This window comes from Mustelus asterias, chromosome 21, assembly GCF_964213995.1.
Source record: "Mustelus asterias chromosome 21, sMusAst1.hap1.1, whole genome shotgun sequence".
Taxonomy (NCBI): domain Eukaryota; kingdom Metazoa; phylum Chordata; class Chondrichthyes; order Carcharhiniformes; family Triakidae; genus Mustelus; species Mustelus asterias.
Genome location: NC_135821.1, coordinates 37908872 through 37929535, shown reverse-complemented (window position 1 = coordinate 37929535; position 20664 = coordinate 37908872). Strand labels below are relative to the sequence as shown.

Genomic DNA, 20664 nt, shown 5'->3' with positions numbered 1-20664 from the left:
GGTTGAAGAGTTATGGAGAACGGGCAGGAAAGTGGAGTTGAGGCCAAGACCAGCCATGATCATCTTAAATGGCAGAGCAGATTCCCCCCCCCCCCCCCCCCATATCCTCTGATCCCTATCTAACTCCTTTTTAAAAACATACAATGTTTTGACCTCAACTGCTTTCCGTGGTAGAGATCCTCATCTCTGTCCTTATAGATTCACCCTTTATCCTTCGATTGTGACCCCAGGTTCTGGACAACCCACCGTCGGGACCATTCTTCCTGCATCTACCCTGTTTAGTCCTGTTAGAATATTATGGTTTTCCATGAGATTCCCCCTTTTCTGAACTCCAGCAAATATAATCCTAACTGAGTCAGTCTCTCTTCATGTGTCAGTCCTGCTATCCCAATAATCAGTCTGGTGAATCTTTGCTGCACTTCCTCCATACCAAGAGCATCTTTCCTCAGATGAGGAGACCAAAACTGCACACAATATTCTTTGTGTGGCCTCACCAAGGCCTTGTACAGCTGCAGCAAGACATTCCTGTTCCTGTACTTGAATCTATTTTCCGCCTCTTAATCCCTTGGTTCTCCTTTGCTGGATTCTAAACTGCTCCCAATCCTGAGGTCTTTTTTTTTCCTGGCCAATTAGTATGCCACCTCTTTGAATCTAATACTATCTCTAATTTCCCTTGTAAGTCATGGTTTGGCCACATTTCCTGTTTTACCCGTGTGCTAGGCAGGAATAAGCAATTGTTGCGGTTCACAGATGTGCTCTTCGAATGTTTGCCATTGCCTATCCACCATCATCCCTTTAAGTAACGCTTCCCAATCCATCATAGCCAACTGCACCTCATACCATCGTAGTTTCCTTTATTAAACGTCTGGACCCTAGTCTCAGAATCAACTACGTTTCTCTTCATCTTGATGAAGAATTCTATCATATTATGGTCACTGTACTTGGATTTCCAGAAGGCAATTAGGAAGGTGCCACATCATAGGTTATTGTGGAAAATAAAAGCCCATGGTGTAACAAATTTGGGTGGCACAGTGGCACACTGGTTAGCACTGTTGCCTCACAGCGCCAGGGACCTGGGTTCGATTCCCGGCCTTGGGTCACTGTCTGTGTGGAGTTTGCATGTTCTCCGCGTGTCTGCATGGGTTTCCTCCGGGTGCTCCAGTTTCCTCCCACATTCCAAAGCTGTGCGGGTTAGGTGCATTGGCCATGCTAAATTACCTGTTAGTGTCCCGGGATGCGTAGGTTAGCGGGGTAAATATGTGAGGTTACGGGGATAGAGCCGAGGTGGGATTGTTGTTGGTGCAGACTTGATGGGCTGAATGGCTGCCTTAAGAGTGTCATGGTGCCACAGTGATTAGCACTGCTGCCTCACAGCGCCAGTGTTTGATGTCTGTGTGGAGTTTGCACATCCTCCCTGTATCTGCGTGGGTTTCCTCTCTCAGTCCAAAGATGTGCGAGTTAGGTGGATTGGCCATGATAAATTGCCCCTCACTGTCAGGGGGCCTAGCTAGGGTAAATGCATGAGGTTATGGGGATATGGGATTGTGGTCAGTGCAGACTCGATGGGCTGAATGGCCTCCTTCTGCACTGTAGGATTCTATGAATTGGCATGAATAGTAGATTGGCCAGCCAACAGGAAAAAGTTGGCATAAATGGGTCTTTTTCTGGTGGGCAGGTTGTGATGAGTGCTGCGACCTAACTTTTTGCAAGTTATATAAATGACTTGGATGAAGGAACTGAAGGTATAATTGCTAAATCTGCTGACAACACAAAGATCGGTCGGAAAGTAAATTGTGAAGAGGATGTAAGGAGGCTTCAAAGAGACATAGTGTAAGTGAGTGGGCAGAAACCTGGCAAATGGAGTTAAATGTGGACAAATGTGAAATTGTCCAGTTTGGCACTAAGGAAAAAAAAGCTTATCATCTAAATGGTGAGGGGATGCAGAGGGATCTGGGTGTCCTCGTGCATGAATCACAAAAGGCTAGTATGGAGATACAGCAAGTAATTAGGAAAGCTGATAGAATGTTGTCGTTTATTGTGAGGGGAATTGATTACAGAATTAGGTTATACTTCAGTTGTACTAAGACAAGTATTGTAGAGATAAGCCAGGGAACTACAGACCAGTGAGTCTCTCATCAGTGGTAAGGAAACTGTTGGAGAAAATTCTGAAGGAGAGCATCTATCTCCACCCGGAGAGGCAAGGCTTGATCAGTGATAATCAGCATGGCTTCATCAGAGGGAGATCATGCCTGAGAAATTTGAATTTTTTGAGGAGATTGCCAGGTTTATAGGTGAGGGTAGTGCAGTTAGTGTAGTTAATGTGGATTTCAGCAAAGCCTTTGATAAGGCACATGGGAGACTTCTAAAGAAGGCAAATGCACACGGGATACAGGGTAATTTGATGAGGTGGATTCAAAATTCAGTTGTAGCAGAGTGTGATGACAGAAGGCTGCTTTAATGACTGGAAGCCAGTGTCCAGTGGCGTACCACAGGGTCATTTATATAACTGACGTAGATGACAATGTGGGAGGGTAGGATTAGTAAGTTTGCGGATGACACAAAGATTGGCTTGGGGGTTAACAATGAGGTTGAGTGCCTTGGGCTACAATAGGATATAGATGGGCTGGTCAAATGGGCCGATAAGTGGGCAGGTGGAATTTAACCCTGAAAAGTGAGAGGTGATACACTTTGGAAGGAGTAATTTGAAGGGAAGTATTCAATGATTGGCATGACACTAGGAAATTCTGTGGAACAAAGGAACCTTGGCATGTTTGTCCATAGATCACTGAAGGCGAAAGGGCATGTTAGTAGGGTGGTGAAAAAGACATCAGAGACACTTGCCTTTATCACTTGGAGCGTTAGTTACAAAAGCAGGGAGGCCATGTTGGAGTTGTATAGAACTTTGATAAGGCCATAGCTGGAGTACTGTGTGCAGTTCTGGTTGCCACATTATGGGAAGGATGTGATTGCAGTGGAGGGGGTGCAGAGGGGATTCACTCGCATGCTGCCTGGGATGGAACATTTAAGATATGAAGAGGATAGGCTTGGGTTATTTGCATTGGAGCAGAAAAGACTGAGAGGCAACCTGATCGTGCGGCATATTCAGAGTGGTTAAAGAGTAGAAGGGTCAGTTCTGAGGGGACTTATGTTCAAGGTAAGGAGCAGGAGGTTTAGGTGCGAGAGAAAATGTTTCTACCTGCACTGCCTGGGAGGGTAGTAAAGGCGGGTTGTCTCACATCCTTTAGAAGTACCTGGATGAGCACTTGACGTTATGACTGCCAAGTGCTAGTAAATAGAATTAGGTGGGAGGTCAGCTGTTTCTCGCGTTTCGGTGTGGGCCAGATGGGCCAAAGGGCCTCTTCTGCACTGTATAATTCTGTAACATTGGTGAGACCACATTTGGAGTATTGTATACCGTATTGGTCTCCTGATTTAAGGAAAGATGCACATGTGTTTAAAAGCATTTCAGAGAAGGTTTACTGGACTAATACCAGGAATTGGTGGGTTGCCTTGGGAGGAAAGCTTGAAGAGGTTAGATCTGTGTCCACTGAAGTTTAGAAGAGCAAGCGGCGACTTGATCAAGACCATTAAGTTCCTGAGGGCTATTGACAGAGTGGATATGGAAAGAATGTTTCCTCTTTTCAGACAATCTAGAACTAGGGTTCACTGTTTAAAAAAGATGGGTCACACATTTAAGACGGAGATGAGAATTTTTTTTCTCTCGGAGGGTCATGAGTTTTTGGAACTCTCTTTCTCAAAAGGCAGTGGAAGCGGAGTCTTTGAATCATTTTAAGGCAGAACTAGATAGATTCCTGATGAACAAGGGGGTGAAAGGTTACCGGGATTAGGCAGGAATATGGGGTTGAGGTTACAGTTAGGTCAGTCATGTTTTTGAATGGTGGAGCAGGCTCAAGGGGCCAAGTGGCCCACTCCTAATTTGTAACAATGAAAAGTCTGAAGGCACTTGACAATCATTCTTAAAATTATCTTCAACCACAGAAGCCATACAGGGTCCGTTGTTGGCGCTTAAGGAGAGCAAGAAGGCGACTTGATCAAAACCATTCAGATCCTGAGGGGTATTGAGAGGATGGGTATACTTTCTTTTATAATATCCCTGTGCTTATCGATTGCTCAGTGCAGATCATGTCAGCTAGAGGAAAAAGTGGTAAGGGGCTGGGCAAAGACAGAGGTAAACAGCGCGACTCGGTGCTTTGGCCACAGCATTCAGGGCACCACCAAGCCAGCCGTTCACTGCCTGGCTCATTGCAGGGGTGTCAAGCGCATCTGCAGGCTGATCTATGAGGAGGGCTGTGGTGTCCTTATACTCCAGTCTTCAAGATAAAAGGGCCAGCATTCTATTAACCTTCTTGATGATTTTCTGCACCTGTTTCTGGCATTTTAAAGATCTATGCACCTGACTCCCTAAGTCTCTCTGGACCTCCTACTGAATTTAACTTCATAACATCTAAAAAGTGCTCTGAACTCCCCTTTTTCGGTCCAAAATGAATAACTTCACACTTGCTTCGATTGAAGTCCACCTGCTACATTTTTGCCCATTCACCTCGTCTATCAATGTCCCTTTGTAATTTTATGCAATCGTTTACACTGTCCACAATGCCGCCTAACTTTGTGTCGTCAGCAAATTTAGGTATGATTTGCTATGCCATTATCCAAGTTGTTATTAAACAATGTGAACAATTGAGGCCCCAACACAGGGAAACCACTCATCACAATTTGAGTGCCTACCCATTATCTTTCCTTTCTGTCACCTACCACCAATTTCCCAACCATGTCAGTAATTTGCCTTCAATTCCACGGGCTTCTACTTTAGGTAACAGCCTCAAATGCGGGACTTTATCAAAAACCTTTTGAAAGTCCTTATAAACAGCATCTATAGACATTCCCCTGTCCACTACCTTAGTCACCTCTTCAAAAAATTCAATGGGATAGCGTGTGTAGGGAGCGAAATTCAAAGCTTGCTGCAAGATAAAACATGGGCAGCTGAGTTTTGGATGACCTTCAGTTTATGGAGGGTAGAATGTGGGAGACCAGCCAGGAGTGCCCTGAAATAGTACAGTGTAGAGGTAACGAAGGCATGGATGAGGGTTCCAGCAGCTGATGATGAGCTGAGATGGCCAAAATCAGGTGGTGTCATGGAGGGGGAAATAGACCATCTTTGTGTTTTTTGAAGTGTGTACACAACAGTACTGTAGAAAACTGCAAGCAGCTGTGCGTTAAAACATCTTCATTTCCTCAAGGACCTTCGAGTGTGTTTTATTTTTGTGCTCTTGTTCACCTTTTCTAGTCTTTTTGACATTGGTGGTATCTGTTGGGCCTTTGCCTGGGATTGCATTTTGAAAAATTAATTTCGCAATTAAACTTTGAAATACAATTTGCACTAGAGAATAAAGCTGATTAGCCCGGTGCTAATTGGTATGCTCCATGTGTGCCTCCTGCTCTTTACTTTATATCACCTTATCAACACATCCTTCTAGTAAGAAGGTAAGTAACGGGCTGGAGTAAACCATATGACACCCAAAGCCTACTCCAACATTCAGTACCATCTGGTCCACTTTCCTATCTGCTCTCCATATCCCTTAATTGCCTGGGAAATCCAAAGCCTTCTCTCTTTTGGCCTTAAATATATTCAGTGATGCAGCATCCACAACCTTCTTGGGCAGGGAATTCCAAATAGTCACAATTCTTTGAGCGAAAGAAATGTCTCCTCGTCTTAGCACTAAATGAGCGTACCCTTATCTTGAGGATGTGCCCCCATGTTTTAGATTCCTCAGCCAGAAGAAGCAATCTGTGTTTATCCCGTCGAGCCTCTTCAGAACCTTTTTTTCCTCACAAATACATGTATTACTTGCCTCACCCACACCTTGTGTGGTATTTGACACATTCTTCCCACTCTGAATAAAGTTTTAACACAGTAGGATCCATCGGGAGAGTATGTTTGCTCCTATGCTGTGCCAATTTATTGAGTTAGCATGGGGGTTTGTTCTTTAGGTCCTTTGCAAAATAACGACCCTGGACTAGTGCTTATGCTTCGACTGAGCATTGCTGTCTTGCCAGCCCAATGTTGTTAATTACTGTTGTCCTATGGTGTTTCCAACTGATCGGAATTGACGGATTCTGTGAAATCCTGTCCTAAAAGATGACAAAGTTCTGAAAGACCAAAAAAATCTGCAGTCTCAATTCCTTGACTTGGAGTGGATTATGGAATTGAGGCCACAATCAAATCAATCATGATCTTATTGAATGGCAGAGCAGGCTCAAGGGGCCAAATGGCTTACTCCTGCTCCTAATTCATATCTATGTGCCAGTTGCCAAAATACTGGCCGCTGAGAGTAAAGCTGGACCAGACTTGATGGATAGTACCAAATTTCTCCTGGATTGGAAGTCCATCCGTGGAGGTTTGCACAGTTATTTTTTTTCTCTCTGGTGTAAGGTTTTAAAATAATCCTTTTTTATTAAATGAATGGTCCACCTCAGAGTTTAACCTTGCTTTGTACTCTGCTGACAGTACCTTTCATATAGGTGGGAACCTATTTTGAACCCCTCAGATTAATTTTTTGTTGTTTGCAAGTAGGTACTTGGATCTTAAAATGTCTTTCTGGTAGCACTGAATTTCAGGGTTCAGGCATATGGCAATGTTTACTTTCTTCATGTTTAACCATGAGCCACTATGATGAAGTGAGCTCACTATATCCTGTGGCATAGTTATGTTGTAGAGCTGGTTGCTGGAGTGGTTTTCCAGTACTGGCTCCTCGCCCCACCAGCTCTTCCCTGACTCTACTGAGGGCGAATATTACAAAACCCGGTTTTAACTTAAATCCACTGTGTGCATGTGTAGTTTGGAGCTGTTTTTCTGACAGGACCTTGCCCAGTGCAGTCAGTACATTTCAGTGGCATCTCTAAAAGAATAAGCATGAGCACTTTGGCCATTTGTCTCACTGGCGGCCAAACAGCACGACTATTTTCAGCGGCCAGTCCGTTTCTGTCGCGTGCACAGCTGATGGTTTCTGAGCACCTGTTTGGCAGCTGTGCATTGACTCTGGCAACATCAACACTGTCTTGTTTACACCATCAACTCTCTGCTGGTAATGAAGGTGCCATCAACAGATTGGCAAAGTGAATGCATTGTTAGGAATTAAATAGGTGTGACTCCAGTCAGAGCTGGTGCCAGCTTTTTTGTAGGGCCAGGCAATGCCTGTGCCCTGTGTAAGTTCCAGGGTAGTGAGCTGAGAGGCAGATGCGCCCTTATTTAATCCGTGCAGATAGTTCCAGCCTATACAGACCTGATACTCGGGCAAAGAGAAGGTCCTCAGCTTGATTACTGGCCTGTGCTGGCTTAGCTGATCAGAGCCAGGCAGCAGCAAGTGACACTTGGCCTCAGCCCCCATAGTTTTGGGAACGTTCATCTTGCACATGACTGCAGTGATTTCTGGCGCGTGTTCTCTTTCACTATATGGACACCATTAGATTTTGTTGTGTCACCTTTCCGCAGATGTAAATGATTTGCATGTAAGGAATGGCTGCTTTTGTCAGGGATGGCGGGGGGCGGGGTGGGGACTGTGGGTAACTGGACTGTTCAGCAGCTGAAGTCTGCGCTTTTGCAGGGTTGGGGAAGAGGGCTGAGTGATGAGGGAAAAAGAAAATGAGTAAAATGTGGTGGAAGTGACCCTGATATTTCTATCTTTTTCTGTTAATTCCTGGTGTTAGTACTGCTGAAGGTTATGAATGAGACCATCTGGGATAGAACAGCTCAAACTCCTGTCAGAGCTGTGGTTACTTCATGATTATAGGTTGTGGTACAATATGATCGTTGTGGTCTGTCTATTTTGGACAAGCAGGCTATAGATATTTCCCTTTTGGCTCTTTTTTTTAAACAGAAGTGTAATTATGCATTTGTCTACACCTGTGGACATTGATATTGGTGTTGTACTTAGCTGTAATTATCATCCAGTCTTCAGGAAAAACGACTATAATTGCAGTAAAAAAACCCTCATGTAGCATCCTTTGATCCACTTCAGATGTAAAATCATAGCCTGTTGAGGGAGAGTTGCCACCTGCTGTCAATGGAAGCATGGAGTTGATGTGTGGGACTGGCTTCCTGTTTTTGCATTGCAGAAGCGATCAGCCAGCACCCAATGGCAAAACACTCGTGCTTTCCTTTGCCATTGAAACCTGTGCTTGCTTACACTGTGGAAACTGGCCAACAGAAGGAACCCTCTTGGCTACACTTGTGGTGTAAAAATGCCAGTGGCTTATGTCAGCCTTGTAGGTGTTGACCTACTGTTGTAATACTTTTTATTGCTTGAATGAAAAGTGCTGTTAAATTCAGAGTATTGATTGTGCCATGACATCTACAATTGGATGCTAAAGCCTTTAACCTGGCCTCCCAAACTTCAGTTGTAAAGATTTGCGAGGAACTGCATGTTCACACTTTTTTTTTTGGAATACTTGGTGCTGGCTATGGGAAGGGTTATTTGGTGGTTTTGGAAGTTTTCCTTGGGGAGCTTGTGGTAATTAGTCACTCTTTAAATATTGGCTTCCAAATGCTTTTTATGAGTCCTATTAGGGTGGTGTCTGGAACCTCTACTTCAGCAGTGCTCTCCTTTCTCCACCCTCTCACAAAGCACTCCAGGCAAGGCTCGGTTTGTTCAGATAAAATGCAGTTGGGGAAGTAAATCACACATTTAACTGTTTTGCTTATACTTGTCTTTTCCACCTCCAAATTGCCTCTAACATTGCTGCCATCAGTGACATACCCGCAACTATCAACACCTCACTTTGATGCTACACAGCTCTCTCCAGGCAGAACCTAAGTTTGGAAGGACAGAAACTGTGCTGCTGAGTGTTGTTCACAGTTTTAATGCACATAGGCACATGAACTGTTCACACTGTCTACAGGTTTTACTGAAAATCTAGCTACATTAGGAATGTGTATGATCAACAGAGTCTAATGTTACCAATGGACAATCATACAAAATACCATGTGTACAAAGCTTCTCAATGTTTCAGTATGTAGGATATTGTATTAATGAAACTTATGAAATAGCCGTTTGGTCGTACAGAACTCTTATTATCAAAACTTTTTGCCATGCGCTCATCGGAACACCTAAAAGATGAACCAATAGTAAAGTGAAAGCAATTTATACTGCATGTGAATAGAGTGCTGATTGGTTGGCTAGCAGACTCTGGTTTAGTCGAGCCCATCTGCCAACCAATCAGTACTCTCTTTGTGCAGTATAAATTGTTGTTGGGTTATCTTGTGTAGCTTTTCTGATGAGTGTAAGATGAAAAGCTTTGATAGTATGCCTCTTTAATGTGAAACTCTTATTTTTTTTCTCTTTGTGAAGCTTTTTGATATTGTGTTGGTTGTTTTACAAACAAAGAACAACTTGCATTTCATGTACCTTTTATGATCTCCTAAATACTTTAGGAGTGCAGTCACTTGTTGCAATGCAACAGCCAAATTGTGCACAGCAAGGCTCCATGGATAGCAATGTGAGCAAATAACCTGGTTTAATGATGTTCGGTGAGGGATAAATACCAGACACAACAATAGGGAGAACTCCCTTCTCTCCAAAATACAACAGTGGGATTGAATGTCCTTGGCCTCTTTTTTCTCCCCCTCAAAGTCTGACATCTCTGTGGGATGCTTTCTCTGGTGGTTGGGACAAGGATTACTAAGTGTCAATTTTGGGAGTGCAAAGCCAATAGGCAAGGATATAAATGAATTAGTGGAAGTAAATTTTATTTTCCTCGGTGCAAGTTTTATGTGTCAAACATTAATCACGTTTTCCTTTGGTTCACTATTTGATTTCAAAATCATTAGTGCAGACACTCCAATCTGGATTATTGGTAACAGCTTCCATTCACATAGTTTAAATCCTTCCCTATTTCTGTTTCATGTTTATGTTTAAATTGCTGTGTCGATATCATCACTGTCTTTCTGTATAGAAACCCTACAGTGCAGAAGGAGGACATTCAGCCCATCGAGTCTGTACTGACGACAGTCCCACTTGGGGCCCCATCCCCGCAACCCCACATATTTACCCAGCTAATCCCGCCAACCCAGTGGTTCCGGAACCTTTTTCACTGGGCCGCACTTTCGGAATATAAATTTGCGCTCACCACACCAAATTTTTTATTGATAAGAAATACATTCAAAAACAAAAAAAACAACTCTTAGCAGTGCTTGATTCATAACATAGAACACAACTACTTTATAATATGATCATGGGACGTCCAGAAAGTATAAAAGAATGCTTGTTTAAATGTTTCTTTGATTGTCCTTGAATCTTCCCGCCACACTTGCCATCCTCTCTCGCTGCACCAGTGTGGCGCGCCGCACCCTTTGGGAACCACTGCTCTAACCGATGCATCACTGGATACTAAGGGGCAGTTTAGCATGGCCATGGCACCTAACCCGCACATCTTTGGACTCCATTAACATCACGAAGTACTGCGAAGCTACCTAGATTTACATAAATACTTGTTAATCACATTCTCATTGATAAGCATGCTAATGTATATAGTCTCCAGTCTGAACCTATAACAAAATAAAAATTGAGCGAGTCCTGACCACTTGCTAAGAATTGAGACCAGTGAAGTTTGTGCCCTTTGTAAAAAGTTCTCTAAATCCCTCAAATTGGAACATACTATATAATATGAGTTGTGATTGAATGACAATATAGTGAATTTGTGGCAGCCCAGTGCTTTCTAACATGAGCCTGGTAAGATTTCTTGCCTTTTCAATTTGAAACCTTATGTTTGGTGGAATGTTTCCCTTAAACTTTAACAAGTGATTATTTTGGGCTCATGCTGATTGAAATATAGACTTGAAAGGTTGCGACATGCCCTGGAGTTTCAGGTGCAGTTTTGATTGAGATGTGGCTTTTGTGAGCCTTGATTTTGGCTGGAGTAATTCCCAAGCGTTCAGCTCCTTATGAAAGTGTGAATGATCTCTTCGGAAATAAATGGTGACTGCTCACAGCCAGACTGCCAATTACTTCTAATCTTTGGATTATTCTGTGGTTAAGTAAGATTGTGCAGTCATTCCCGTGAGGATAATGGGTTGATCCAGACAACAAATAGACAATGTACTCATCGACTCATTTTTGAGTTTAATCTTGGTGTAGGGAGTTTTGACATGGCTGCACTTGCTGTGCTAAGGAGGGGACTGGGCCTCATTTTCGGGTATCTGTAACTATTTGTTTATGCAACAAAGTAGCTTGTTACTTAGGTATTAACAGTACCGAGTATGGCACTGCAGTCACAGGCCAGATCTGGCATGAATGGGAGTTTTCTTGCAGGATATTTCTTTTCTTTCCCTTTCCGATGACACCTCAAATTACTAGTTCTTATTGAGTCTAATTCATAGGAGTGATGAATTGTGCAGATACTCGCATCAAGGGATGCCTGAACTGTGTGGGAAGACATCCGTTGTCTCAATGTCCCATTTTAAAGTCATTTAAAGGGTTGAGGTGCAATTTGAAGTTGAGTGCGTGCGCACACATTTGAGTACATGGTTACCCAGAAGGTGCATACACATTTTGGTGTTCCCCCTCTGTTCGCAGTTGATTGCACTGAGCCATGTTGCTGTTGGAGATTGCAGGTCCCTTGCCCTGTTTGGTTTGCTGTGACTGGCACTGATCAAGGCAGCAATGGGAATTCTGAAGTTGTGCATGGTGCATTCATAATTTGGGAGCAAGAGGGATATTGGGAAGAATTGAGATTTGTGCTATTCCTTCTTGGTGGAATTGTGCATAATGAATGCTCACATGGACAGTTGACACTCACAAAGCTGACCATAACACTGTTGTGAATTAGACTGGCTTTGATATTCAATCCTCATTCCCAACGTGCCATGTTTCCATGGTTATAAATACTGATTATGGCTGAAAAGCATGTTTTTTTTCAAAAAGCACTGTTGTTAGATTGAGTGTTGAAAAGCTTGATTGGGTGTGCTGGAAACTCGCGTTCTCATCTACTTGTCACCAGCATGTTTGAAAGATCAAGTTATTTGATGTTTTTTATGTAACAGATTTCTGTGGAAAGCAGTGGGGCAGTGTAGTCTTGCTTTATTGGAAGCTAGAGTTGTTTATGTGACTGTAATCCAGCCTCTGAAATAAATGCTGGCTACTTTTTAAAAAAAAATGCTCTTCACCGTTGCCTAGGAATGACTTCACGGCATTACTCATCGAAAGTTGTTGTTTGGAGCATTAACCGCAGGAATTTTAATCCTATAAAAGAATTAAATAGTTCCATTTATGGTGATTGAAGGAAATGCATAGGGGCGATTGAAGCACTCAATTTTGCCCTTGGGAAGTAAATTTTGACATGTACCAGCTTAATCTTGACGGTGAATTTGAGAGAACCGATCTACTCTACTCGTTGAACCTGCCTCATTCTGCCTTTATCTTCAAACTGAATAAAACATTTTTTTAAAAGGCAGAAAACATCAACTCACTCTGCACAGATTTTTTTGTGTTCCCTGAGAAGTTGCCGGATATTCCGGGGAACTTTGGTGAGTTTAACACTTGAACTTAGATTGGATTTTTGCCTTTGGGTCTCCTTTGTTAACATCACAGACTGCAGTATATCCAAGGAACTAAAGAGCAGTAGGATTAAGATAATAAACTTCATGCACATGTTCTAAATGTAGACAAAACATGTTGGAAGTATGAATTGCATCAAACAGCATCTGAAAAGATAAATTAACATTTAGGGCAAAATGCTTAAACTGTTTCCTCTTCCCACCCTAGCCCCAAGCATCAGTTAGCACTTCTGTTTTGGTACTGGCAGAGTGACTCTTTCAGCCTGTACGATGAAGAATTCTCTTCCTTTTGAGCTGTTCCAGACCACGTTACATCTATCAACTTCATGTGTAACTTGTACAATCCAAGTTAAACTCCAGCGGGGGTTCATGTTTTTTAGTCACGTTTGTAACTTGTGGAAGATTGTGTGCTTGGAAGCATGGTAATTTGATGAGATCATAAGTCATCAGCTTGACGTATCCAGTTGCTGCTTCTGTCTTTGCAGTCCGTGGGTTCTGTGCTGTAGGCTGAGGACTGTCCCTAATTTTGAGCTATTGGAAAGTTGTACAGAATTTTCTGGTGCCAAATTCTTAGGCATCAGCCTGGAGAATTGATCTTGTCAGCTGAGTTCTGAGAAGGGTCTGCAGCAACAGTACCACGGTGATAGCAGGGTTTGAAAGGCTTAAGTTGTGAGGGAAAAGTTTGAGAAATTGGCTTTGTTCTCAAAGAAGTAGATATTAAAGGGAGTTTTAATAGAACTGTTAAAAATCATGAAGGATGTTCATAGAGTCGATGGGGAGGAACCGTTTCCACTGTTGGTGGGTTAGCAACAGAAGAGACAGATTTCAGGTAATTGGCAAAAGCAGCAGAGACGATTTGCAGAAAGTTTTTTTTTTACATAGTGTATTGTGATTTGACAGGTACGATCTAAAAGCATGGCGGATACAGATTCAGGAGTGACTTTCAAAAGGTTCAGTGTTGGGGCCACAGCTGTTCTCTTTATATATTAACGATCTAGATGACGGGACTGGGAGCATTCTGGCCAAGTTTGCCGATGATACAAAGATAGGTGGAGGGGCAGGTAGTATTGAGGAGGTGGGGAGGCTGCAGAAAGATTTAGACAGTTTAGGAGAGTGGTCCAAGAAGTGGCTGATGAAATTCAACGTGGGCAAGTGCGAGGTCGTACACTTTGGAAAAAAGAATAGAGGCATGGACTATTTTCTAAACGGTGACAAAATTCATAATGCTAAAGTGCAAAGGGACTTGGGAGTCCTAGTCCAGGATTCTCTAAAGGTAAACTTGCAGGTTGAGTCCGTAATTAGGAAAGCAAATGTAATGTTGTCATTTATCTCAAGAGGCTTGGAATACAAAAGCAGGGATGTACTTCTGAGGCTTTATAAAGCACTGGTTAGGCCCCATTTGGAGTACTGTGAGCAATTTTGGGCCCCACACCTCAGGAAGGACATACTGGCACTGGAGCGGGTCCAGCGGAGATTCACACGGATGATCCCAGGAATGGTAGGCCTGACATACGATGAACGTCTGAGGATCGTGGGATTATATTCATTGGAGTTTAGGAGGTTGAGGGGAGATCTGATAGAAACTTACAAGATAATGAACGGCTTAGATAGGATGGACGTAGGGAAGTTGTTTCCATTAACGGGAGACTAGGACGCGGGGGCACAGCCTTAGAATAAAAGGGAGTCACTTTAGAACAGAGATGAGGAGAAATTTCTTCAGCCAGAGAGTGGTGGGTCTGTGGAATTCATTGCCACAGAGGGCTGTGGAGGCCGAGACGTTGAGCGTCTTCAAGACAGAAATTGATAAATTCTTGATTTCTCGAGGAATTAAGGGCTATGGGGAGAGAGCGGGTAAATGGAGTTGAAATCAACCATGATTGAATGGTGGAGTGGACTCGATGGGCCGAATGGCCTTACTTCCGCTCCTATGTCTTATGGTCTTATGAATTACTATTTAAAGGAGAATTGTTTGGGGCTATGGGGAAAGAGCTGGGCTAATTCAGACATTGAGTTAAATGGCCTCCTGTACTATATTCTGATTTTTAAAAAATAATATATTTTGCCCTCTTTCTGTTGGCAAACCTCTGCCCATTTCTTTCTGGCATTTTGTGGCTTCATTCAAGAATTTTAGTCTTCAAAAATCTTTTTACCTTGTTTCTTTTCATTAGCGCTATCGTAACCAGTTGATTTAAGCTTTTTTTTACTGTCAGGACTCATTTGAAAATTTTATTTTTAATTTTCTCATGTTCTGTTTTCTGGACAGCTGGGTAGAGCTTTGGTTCCCGTGCATGTGTTGTTTTATAAATGACTGTTGCGAATGTGCTGGATGTCTGGATAGTTCAGATTCCATTCCTGCTCCTTGTCGGCTAATACTTGGTTTCCATGACATAAGTGACCAATATTCCTTGCCATTCCTATTTCTAGTAGAATACTGCATAAGATTGTTCACTGTGCAATGCTATAGGACAGCGACTTTACAGCACAGAAGGAAGCCATTTGAATTTTTGATGTTGTGTTTAGTCTCGCATCCTTGCTTTTTGTTTGCAATTCTCTAAATTTCTCATCCTCAAGTAACCGTCCAATTCCCTTTTTTAAAAATTACTTATGGCATCTGATTCCATCATCTTTTCGGGTAGTGTTCCATATCTTGACAGCACTGTTTGAAAGTTTATTTCCTCATCTCTTGTCTCGATCTGTTGCCAGAGATCTTGAATCAGTGATCTCTGGTTATTGATCCACTTGCCTGAGGGATAATTTATCTCCTTCAAAACTCCTGTGAAGCATGAAAATGTATAGTGCCTCATCCTTTAAAGAGAATTGCTGCAGTAAGATGATTTAATCTCAATTAACGAAAAATGCAGCGAGTTGAAAGGGTTAGATTCATCATATGAAGTTTTTACAAAACGGGTGCTGGTGCCCTGCTGGCCTATGCAGCTGCATTTTGTGAGAGTATGGTGGAAGTAATTGCACTTCGTGACTGGGTTGAAACTAAAATTGTACTTCGAAATATGGAGCATTTGGGGATTCTACTTTTCTTCCCCACTTCCCCAGCATTGTTCTTGCCAGCCTCTGATTTCTCTCTTCATCCAGAACTTCAAAGTGATGAATAATCAAATGCATATTTCCTGGTCTGTGCTATAATCTTGCTTGCCCATCATTCCCATCCTCCTATCGCCAGTGCAGTGAATTTAGAATCCTCATTCTCTTCGTTACATCACCCACTTCCTAGTCTTCACACTCTGACACTCTGCAAACCTCTCTTCTGCTGCCTTGCCCTATTACCTTGAGCTCCTTCTCTTTGATTCTCCACCTGTTTCCCAGCCTTTAACTATTTTGTTCACTTAACTCCATTGTTTTTCCATCATGGCTCCGCCCCTGTTCCTCATGCATGATAAAAATGAGAAAATGCTGGAAATACTCAGCAGGTCAAGCAACATCTGTGGAGAGAGAAACAGAATTAAAATTTCAGGCCTGTGGCCTAACGCCAGAACTATACAGCTGTCTGCAGCAGAGTGTGACAGCCCTTTGCCTCCTGTGAAACATTTGGCTGATTGGGCATATTGCCCACATCATTTATTTTGAAATGAGATAGTGTAATTATGTGGGTTCAAGTAACTAATTTCTGAGAATCTTACTTCGATTTCTTGGAAAATTTAAATGAGTTTAGTCACTGTTGCCCTTGAGAAATACATGGCCAGCTGATGCATAAACTACCGTAACTTATCTGGCTACCCATCGAACCTGAATGGAGAAGTTGAAGTGAAATTTGTACTGTAGTATGTGTGAACTTAAATTAAAGCCTTGAACACACACGAGACAACCATACCAATGCCAGAGTCAACAGTTGGTTTGCAGTGAAAAAGCATTGCCGTACAATAATTAAAATTAAAAATCTAGCTATTCTTACTCAATATTTATTGATAGCTTTTTATTGAGCTGTGTGTTGCAGTGCCGATACGGGATTATAGGCTCAGCCAGTAGTCTGTTGCTGAAAAGATATGGCTCTGATGGCTTTGCACCTACCGTTGTTTCATACTCAGTTTCCATTGGTGTAAAGATTGCAAGCATAAAATTTATTGATGTTCATGAAATTTTCAATATAAAGCTTTGACGTGTGCAAAAGTGTATTGATATTCTAAGAAGCACATGATTCCTGTTCGTCCTCAGAAACAAATCTTACGTGAGCAAGGGGGGGAGCGGGTGGCGCACTGGTTAGCACTGCTGCCTCTCAGCAGCAGGGACTGGGTTTGATTCCAGCTTTGGGTGACTGTGTGGAATTTTGTGGGTTTCCTCCAGATGCTCCGGTTTCCTCCCACAGTCCGCAAGCTGTGCAGGCTCGATGGATTGGCCATGCCAAATTATCCCTTAGTGCCTCAAGATATGTAAATTAGGGGAATTAGCGGGGTAAATACATGGGTTACGGGGATAGGGCCTGGGTGAGATGCTGTGTTGGAGAGTCGGTGCAGATCCATTGAGCTGGATGGCCTCCTGCACTGGGGATTCTATGAACTGATTGAAAAATTGCACCATCACAAGTGCCTTCCTTTCTATCGCCCCCTCATTCTCTCTCTCTCCCGGAGGCAGTGCAAACTTAACATAGAACTGGAAAATATATTTCTGAAAATTGGGACGAAACAAAGTGTGGCATATATTTGTTTTGTTGCAGAGAGAGAATTTTTTTAAACTACCATTTTCTTGCAATTTTAAGTATTACTTCAATTAGAAAGTGGGCAGACTGAAGTTGCATTTAATTGTTGAAAGATCCCTGCTACCTCTCCAGCAGTAATCTTGCAGAAGTGGAGTTACCAGCATGATCCAGAGACTGAGCCAGCTGAGTGAAAGGTTCAGACTGTTGTTGAAAGTCAGTTTCTCTCAGTCAGTCATATCCTGTTTTCATGCAAATTGTGGTGTATTGTAGCTTTTAAAATCAGTGAAAACCTAACTATCTGAAACTTGACTGCAGTGAAATGCCACTTGAGAACGGCTAAATCTGTTATAGTTAACCTTGAGATTGGGTGATGCCCATTTGGCAGTTTCTATTTAACTTGAACAACAAATAATTGATAGCTAACTTTCAAATAACTGAGTAGAAAGTTAGCCACAGGTAATTCATCTGATCAGTTTGATCTGATCAGAAATCGTTTTGCTGCTGTCAACATGTGTCTTATGTTTTGAGTCCAGATCGGGTTGGAAAGAGGGTTGCAAACGTTTTATTTTGCGTGGAGTAAAATTCACTTCAGCTCAGAAAATCCAAGAAAAAGGCAACAACATAACCTCCTTGTTGCAAGGAAACAGTGTAGGGAAGAATTGTGAAATTCAGAAATGAATCGAAGACCACAAGAATCTAGAGGATAAAGGACAAACATGGGGCTGAACAGTTTTACTGGGAAGCTGCGTAATGGCTTCTTTGAAGAATAAAGCAGAATATTTTGCTGCAAGTCAGGCTTCCTAGCCATTTATTTTGTAATTCATGGTGCAGGCTTTTTCATAAATTCCACAATAAAGCCCTGCCCACTGTGATACTGAGGAGATTCTGTGATGATTACTCACTCTTCCTTTTCATGACTGAGAATTGCTGGTTGCATCATACCAACCACCACAGCTTCTCCGCAGCACCAGTCCCTCTGCTTCTCCGAGTTGCCAAGTTAATTGAGACCCTTGTAGTGGGGATTAATTTGTGTGCATCAAGTAGGTATTTAACTCGTAGCTTGATGAACTGATTAGTTGGGATCTTTTTAAAATAATACTGGTCAGGCGAAGCAGATGCTTTAAGCTGTTTGTTTTCTTTAGAGTGGAGACTGCAGGATGAAGAGGAGAGCAACAGACAGAGGAGCCGGTGAATCCTCAGCACGATCCAAGGCTCTTTGTACAGGGATCTCCGGAAGCAACAGCAAAAGGGCTGGGCCATTCATCTTGGGTGAGTTTGTTCAGTTGCAGATCTGAGAGAGATTACAAATTATAGCCATAAATTTATGTTCTTCTTGGCACTTCTCTTCTCCTGCTCTGGGTTCAGTTTCAGAGGCAATCTTTATGCCTTGCCATTTGCTGCTTTGCATGAACAAACCAGAACGGTGAGTGTTAACAGATTAATCCAGATATGTGGCATATTCCAGCCCAGTCCAATCATATCTTCACTTGGCATGGACAACTTCATGTGGCTTGAATGCGATCAGGAGTAGGCCCCTGGGTTACTCCTCTCCCTTCACTTCCTTCCATTGACACTGAGGCTATTAAAAGTATTTGTGCAAGATCAATTATGCAAAGGAATCAAGCCTGGGACCTTTGATTTCTGTGGCTGGGAGACTAAGTTCGATTACCAACTGACCATCGATGGAGCTAATTAGCTCTATAATCTCAGCGTACAGACTTGAGGAAAAAACTGACCAGAGTTTCTGCTCCTGAACATTAGAGCAACCCTGTTTTAAAAACTCCTGACAATGCACTCAGCTGTGTTCTAATACCTTCCCAACACTCGATGTCCAGAATCCTGAGAAGTGGACATTCAGATGAGGTGCTTGCAGGACAGCAGAGACCATTTTTAATTGATGTGGGGAATGGAGAATTGCTTTGACTGGTCCTTCTTCCCAAAATGATGGATTTGGTACTTTGGGTAAATGAATGCAGATTATTTTGAGGATGTGTTCTAGATGGGGATTTTAGGAATTCAGATTATATTTTGCAAATAAAGGGAGTGTGATTTCCCGAAGCTTGACTTGTTAAGGCAGGGAGTAGCTGAGCCATGCCAGTTTGATCCCGTGTCTGTGTGGATTAGCAGATCTCTCTTTGGGTTGTAGTAGAAATGTTAGAACTTGTTTCAGAGTCCATGGGTTAAGGAGGGGAGATAAAATGATCTAGGGTTTCTGCTTCCATTGGTTATCCAGTAAATTCTGCTGAAAGTGCTGATTGACGACAGGATTAAGGTTGGATATCATGCGCTGTTGAGCAGCTTGCCAACACTGAGGCTTACAGAAAATTCAGGTGCAGGGCCAGCGCATGTGAATCTCTATGTGCCTTCAACAATGGAGAAGAAAAGAGAATTTACTCTGATTCAATAATTACTTGAGCGCTCCTCAGTTTGTTTTATATTTCAAGGAATATTTGAAATTAAGTCTACTAGCTTTGCTGTGTCTTAAAAGGGATTGGAAAGTAGGCTTTATCCTCCAGCAGGACTTGTCAGCTGCATGTTGTTTTTATGGCTTTTTAGTGACTCAAAAACGATTAGTCATTCTCTGAGCTGTTCCCAGCGGCACTTATTACACCAAATAACCTTGATTTTTAAAATGACTAAGACGTCCTACGCATTGGGGAAGTCTTTTATGTAATTGTGAGTTAGTCATAGGCCTTCCACTATATTGAAAGGAATCTCTGGGGTATGCGTTTTCTTTTTAAAGCAGTTTTATTTCTCTTGGTTAGGTCCTCGTTTGGGAAATTCGCCTGTACAGAGCATTGTTCAGTGTCTGGCGAGAAAAGATGGAACAGATGACTTCTATCAATTAAAGGTGAGTGAAGAAAGCCCCCTAACAGGTTTTAAAATGTCTGTCATTTGGAAGAACAAGTGTGCTTGTATGCGTCCAATTATAAACGTTGCCACCATGTAATAAAAATAGTCCAAAGCACCATTGTTACTAAGATATCAGTGCAGCATAATCGTAGGCGTATGAAAATTTTCAGCCTGCATCCACCTGAACTCTGAAAAAGACCCAGCAGCTCAATCAAATGTGCTACCCTTGCAAATGTATCCAAGGAGACAATTTTCAGGATGAAATACTAGTCGTTAGAGGTTTGTTTTTGATGCTGGTATTTGTGGGGGCAATTTCAAGTGCAAATTAAGTTTTTTTTTAATAGGTAAATATAGTGGTACCAGTGTGCGAAATGAGCCTCGTGAGAGCTTGGTTCGAGGCCATTTTGATCTCCTTTTGTTAACATGCTTTTAGGATCCCTACCTAGAAGAGGTGGTGATCGGATACCATACTTCAACCACATGCTATTTATTTATCCCTATGTACCAGCAAATCTGTCCCGTTCGTTTGTGAATATTATTATTATATGCAGTTATTGCATGGCTATTGTTTCTTTTCTTCGTCCTTGCCCCAAAT

General features: G+C 42.4%; 1 protein-coding gene across 3 annotated transcripts in view; it reads left to right on the top strand.

The window, feature by feature from the left end:
- The window catches only part of stk40 (serine/threonine kinase 40), a 79529-nt gene that overhangs the window by 10432 nt on the left and 48433 nt on the right, over positions 1-20664 (top strand). For 2 of the 3 annotated variants that reach the window (XM_078237760.1, XM_078237761.1), the window contains exons 2-3: positions 18359-18485; positions 19982-20067. In XM_078237760.1, coding sequence (XP_078093886.1) covers positions 18359-18485; positions 19982-20067 — 213 coding nt within the window. Of the gene's footprint in view, positions 1-18341; positions 18486-19981; positions 20068-20664 lie in introns of all 3 variants that reach the window. The other variant, XM_078237762.1, reaches the window with a different exon arrangement.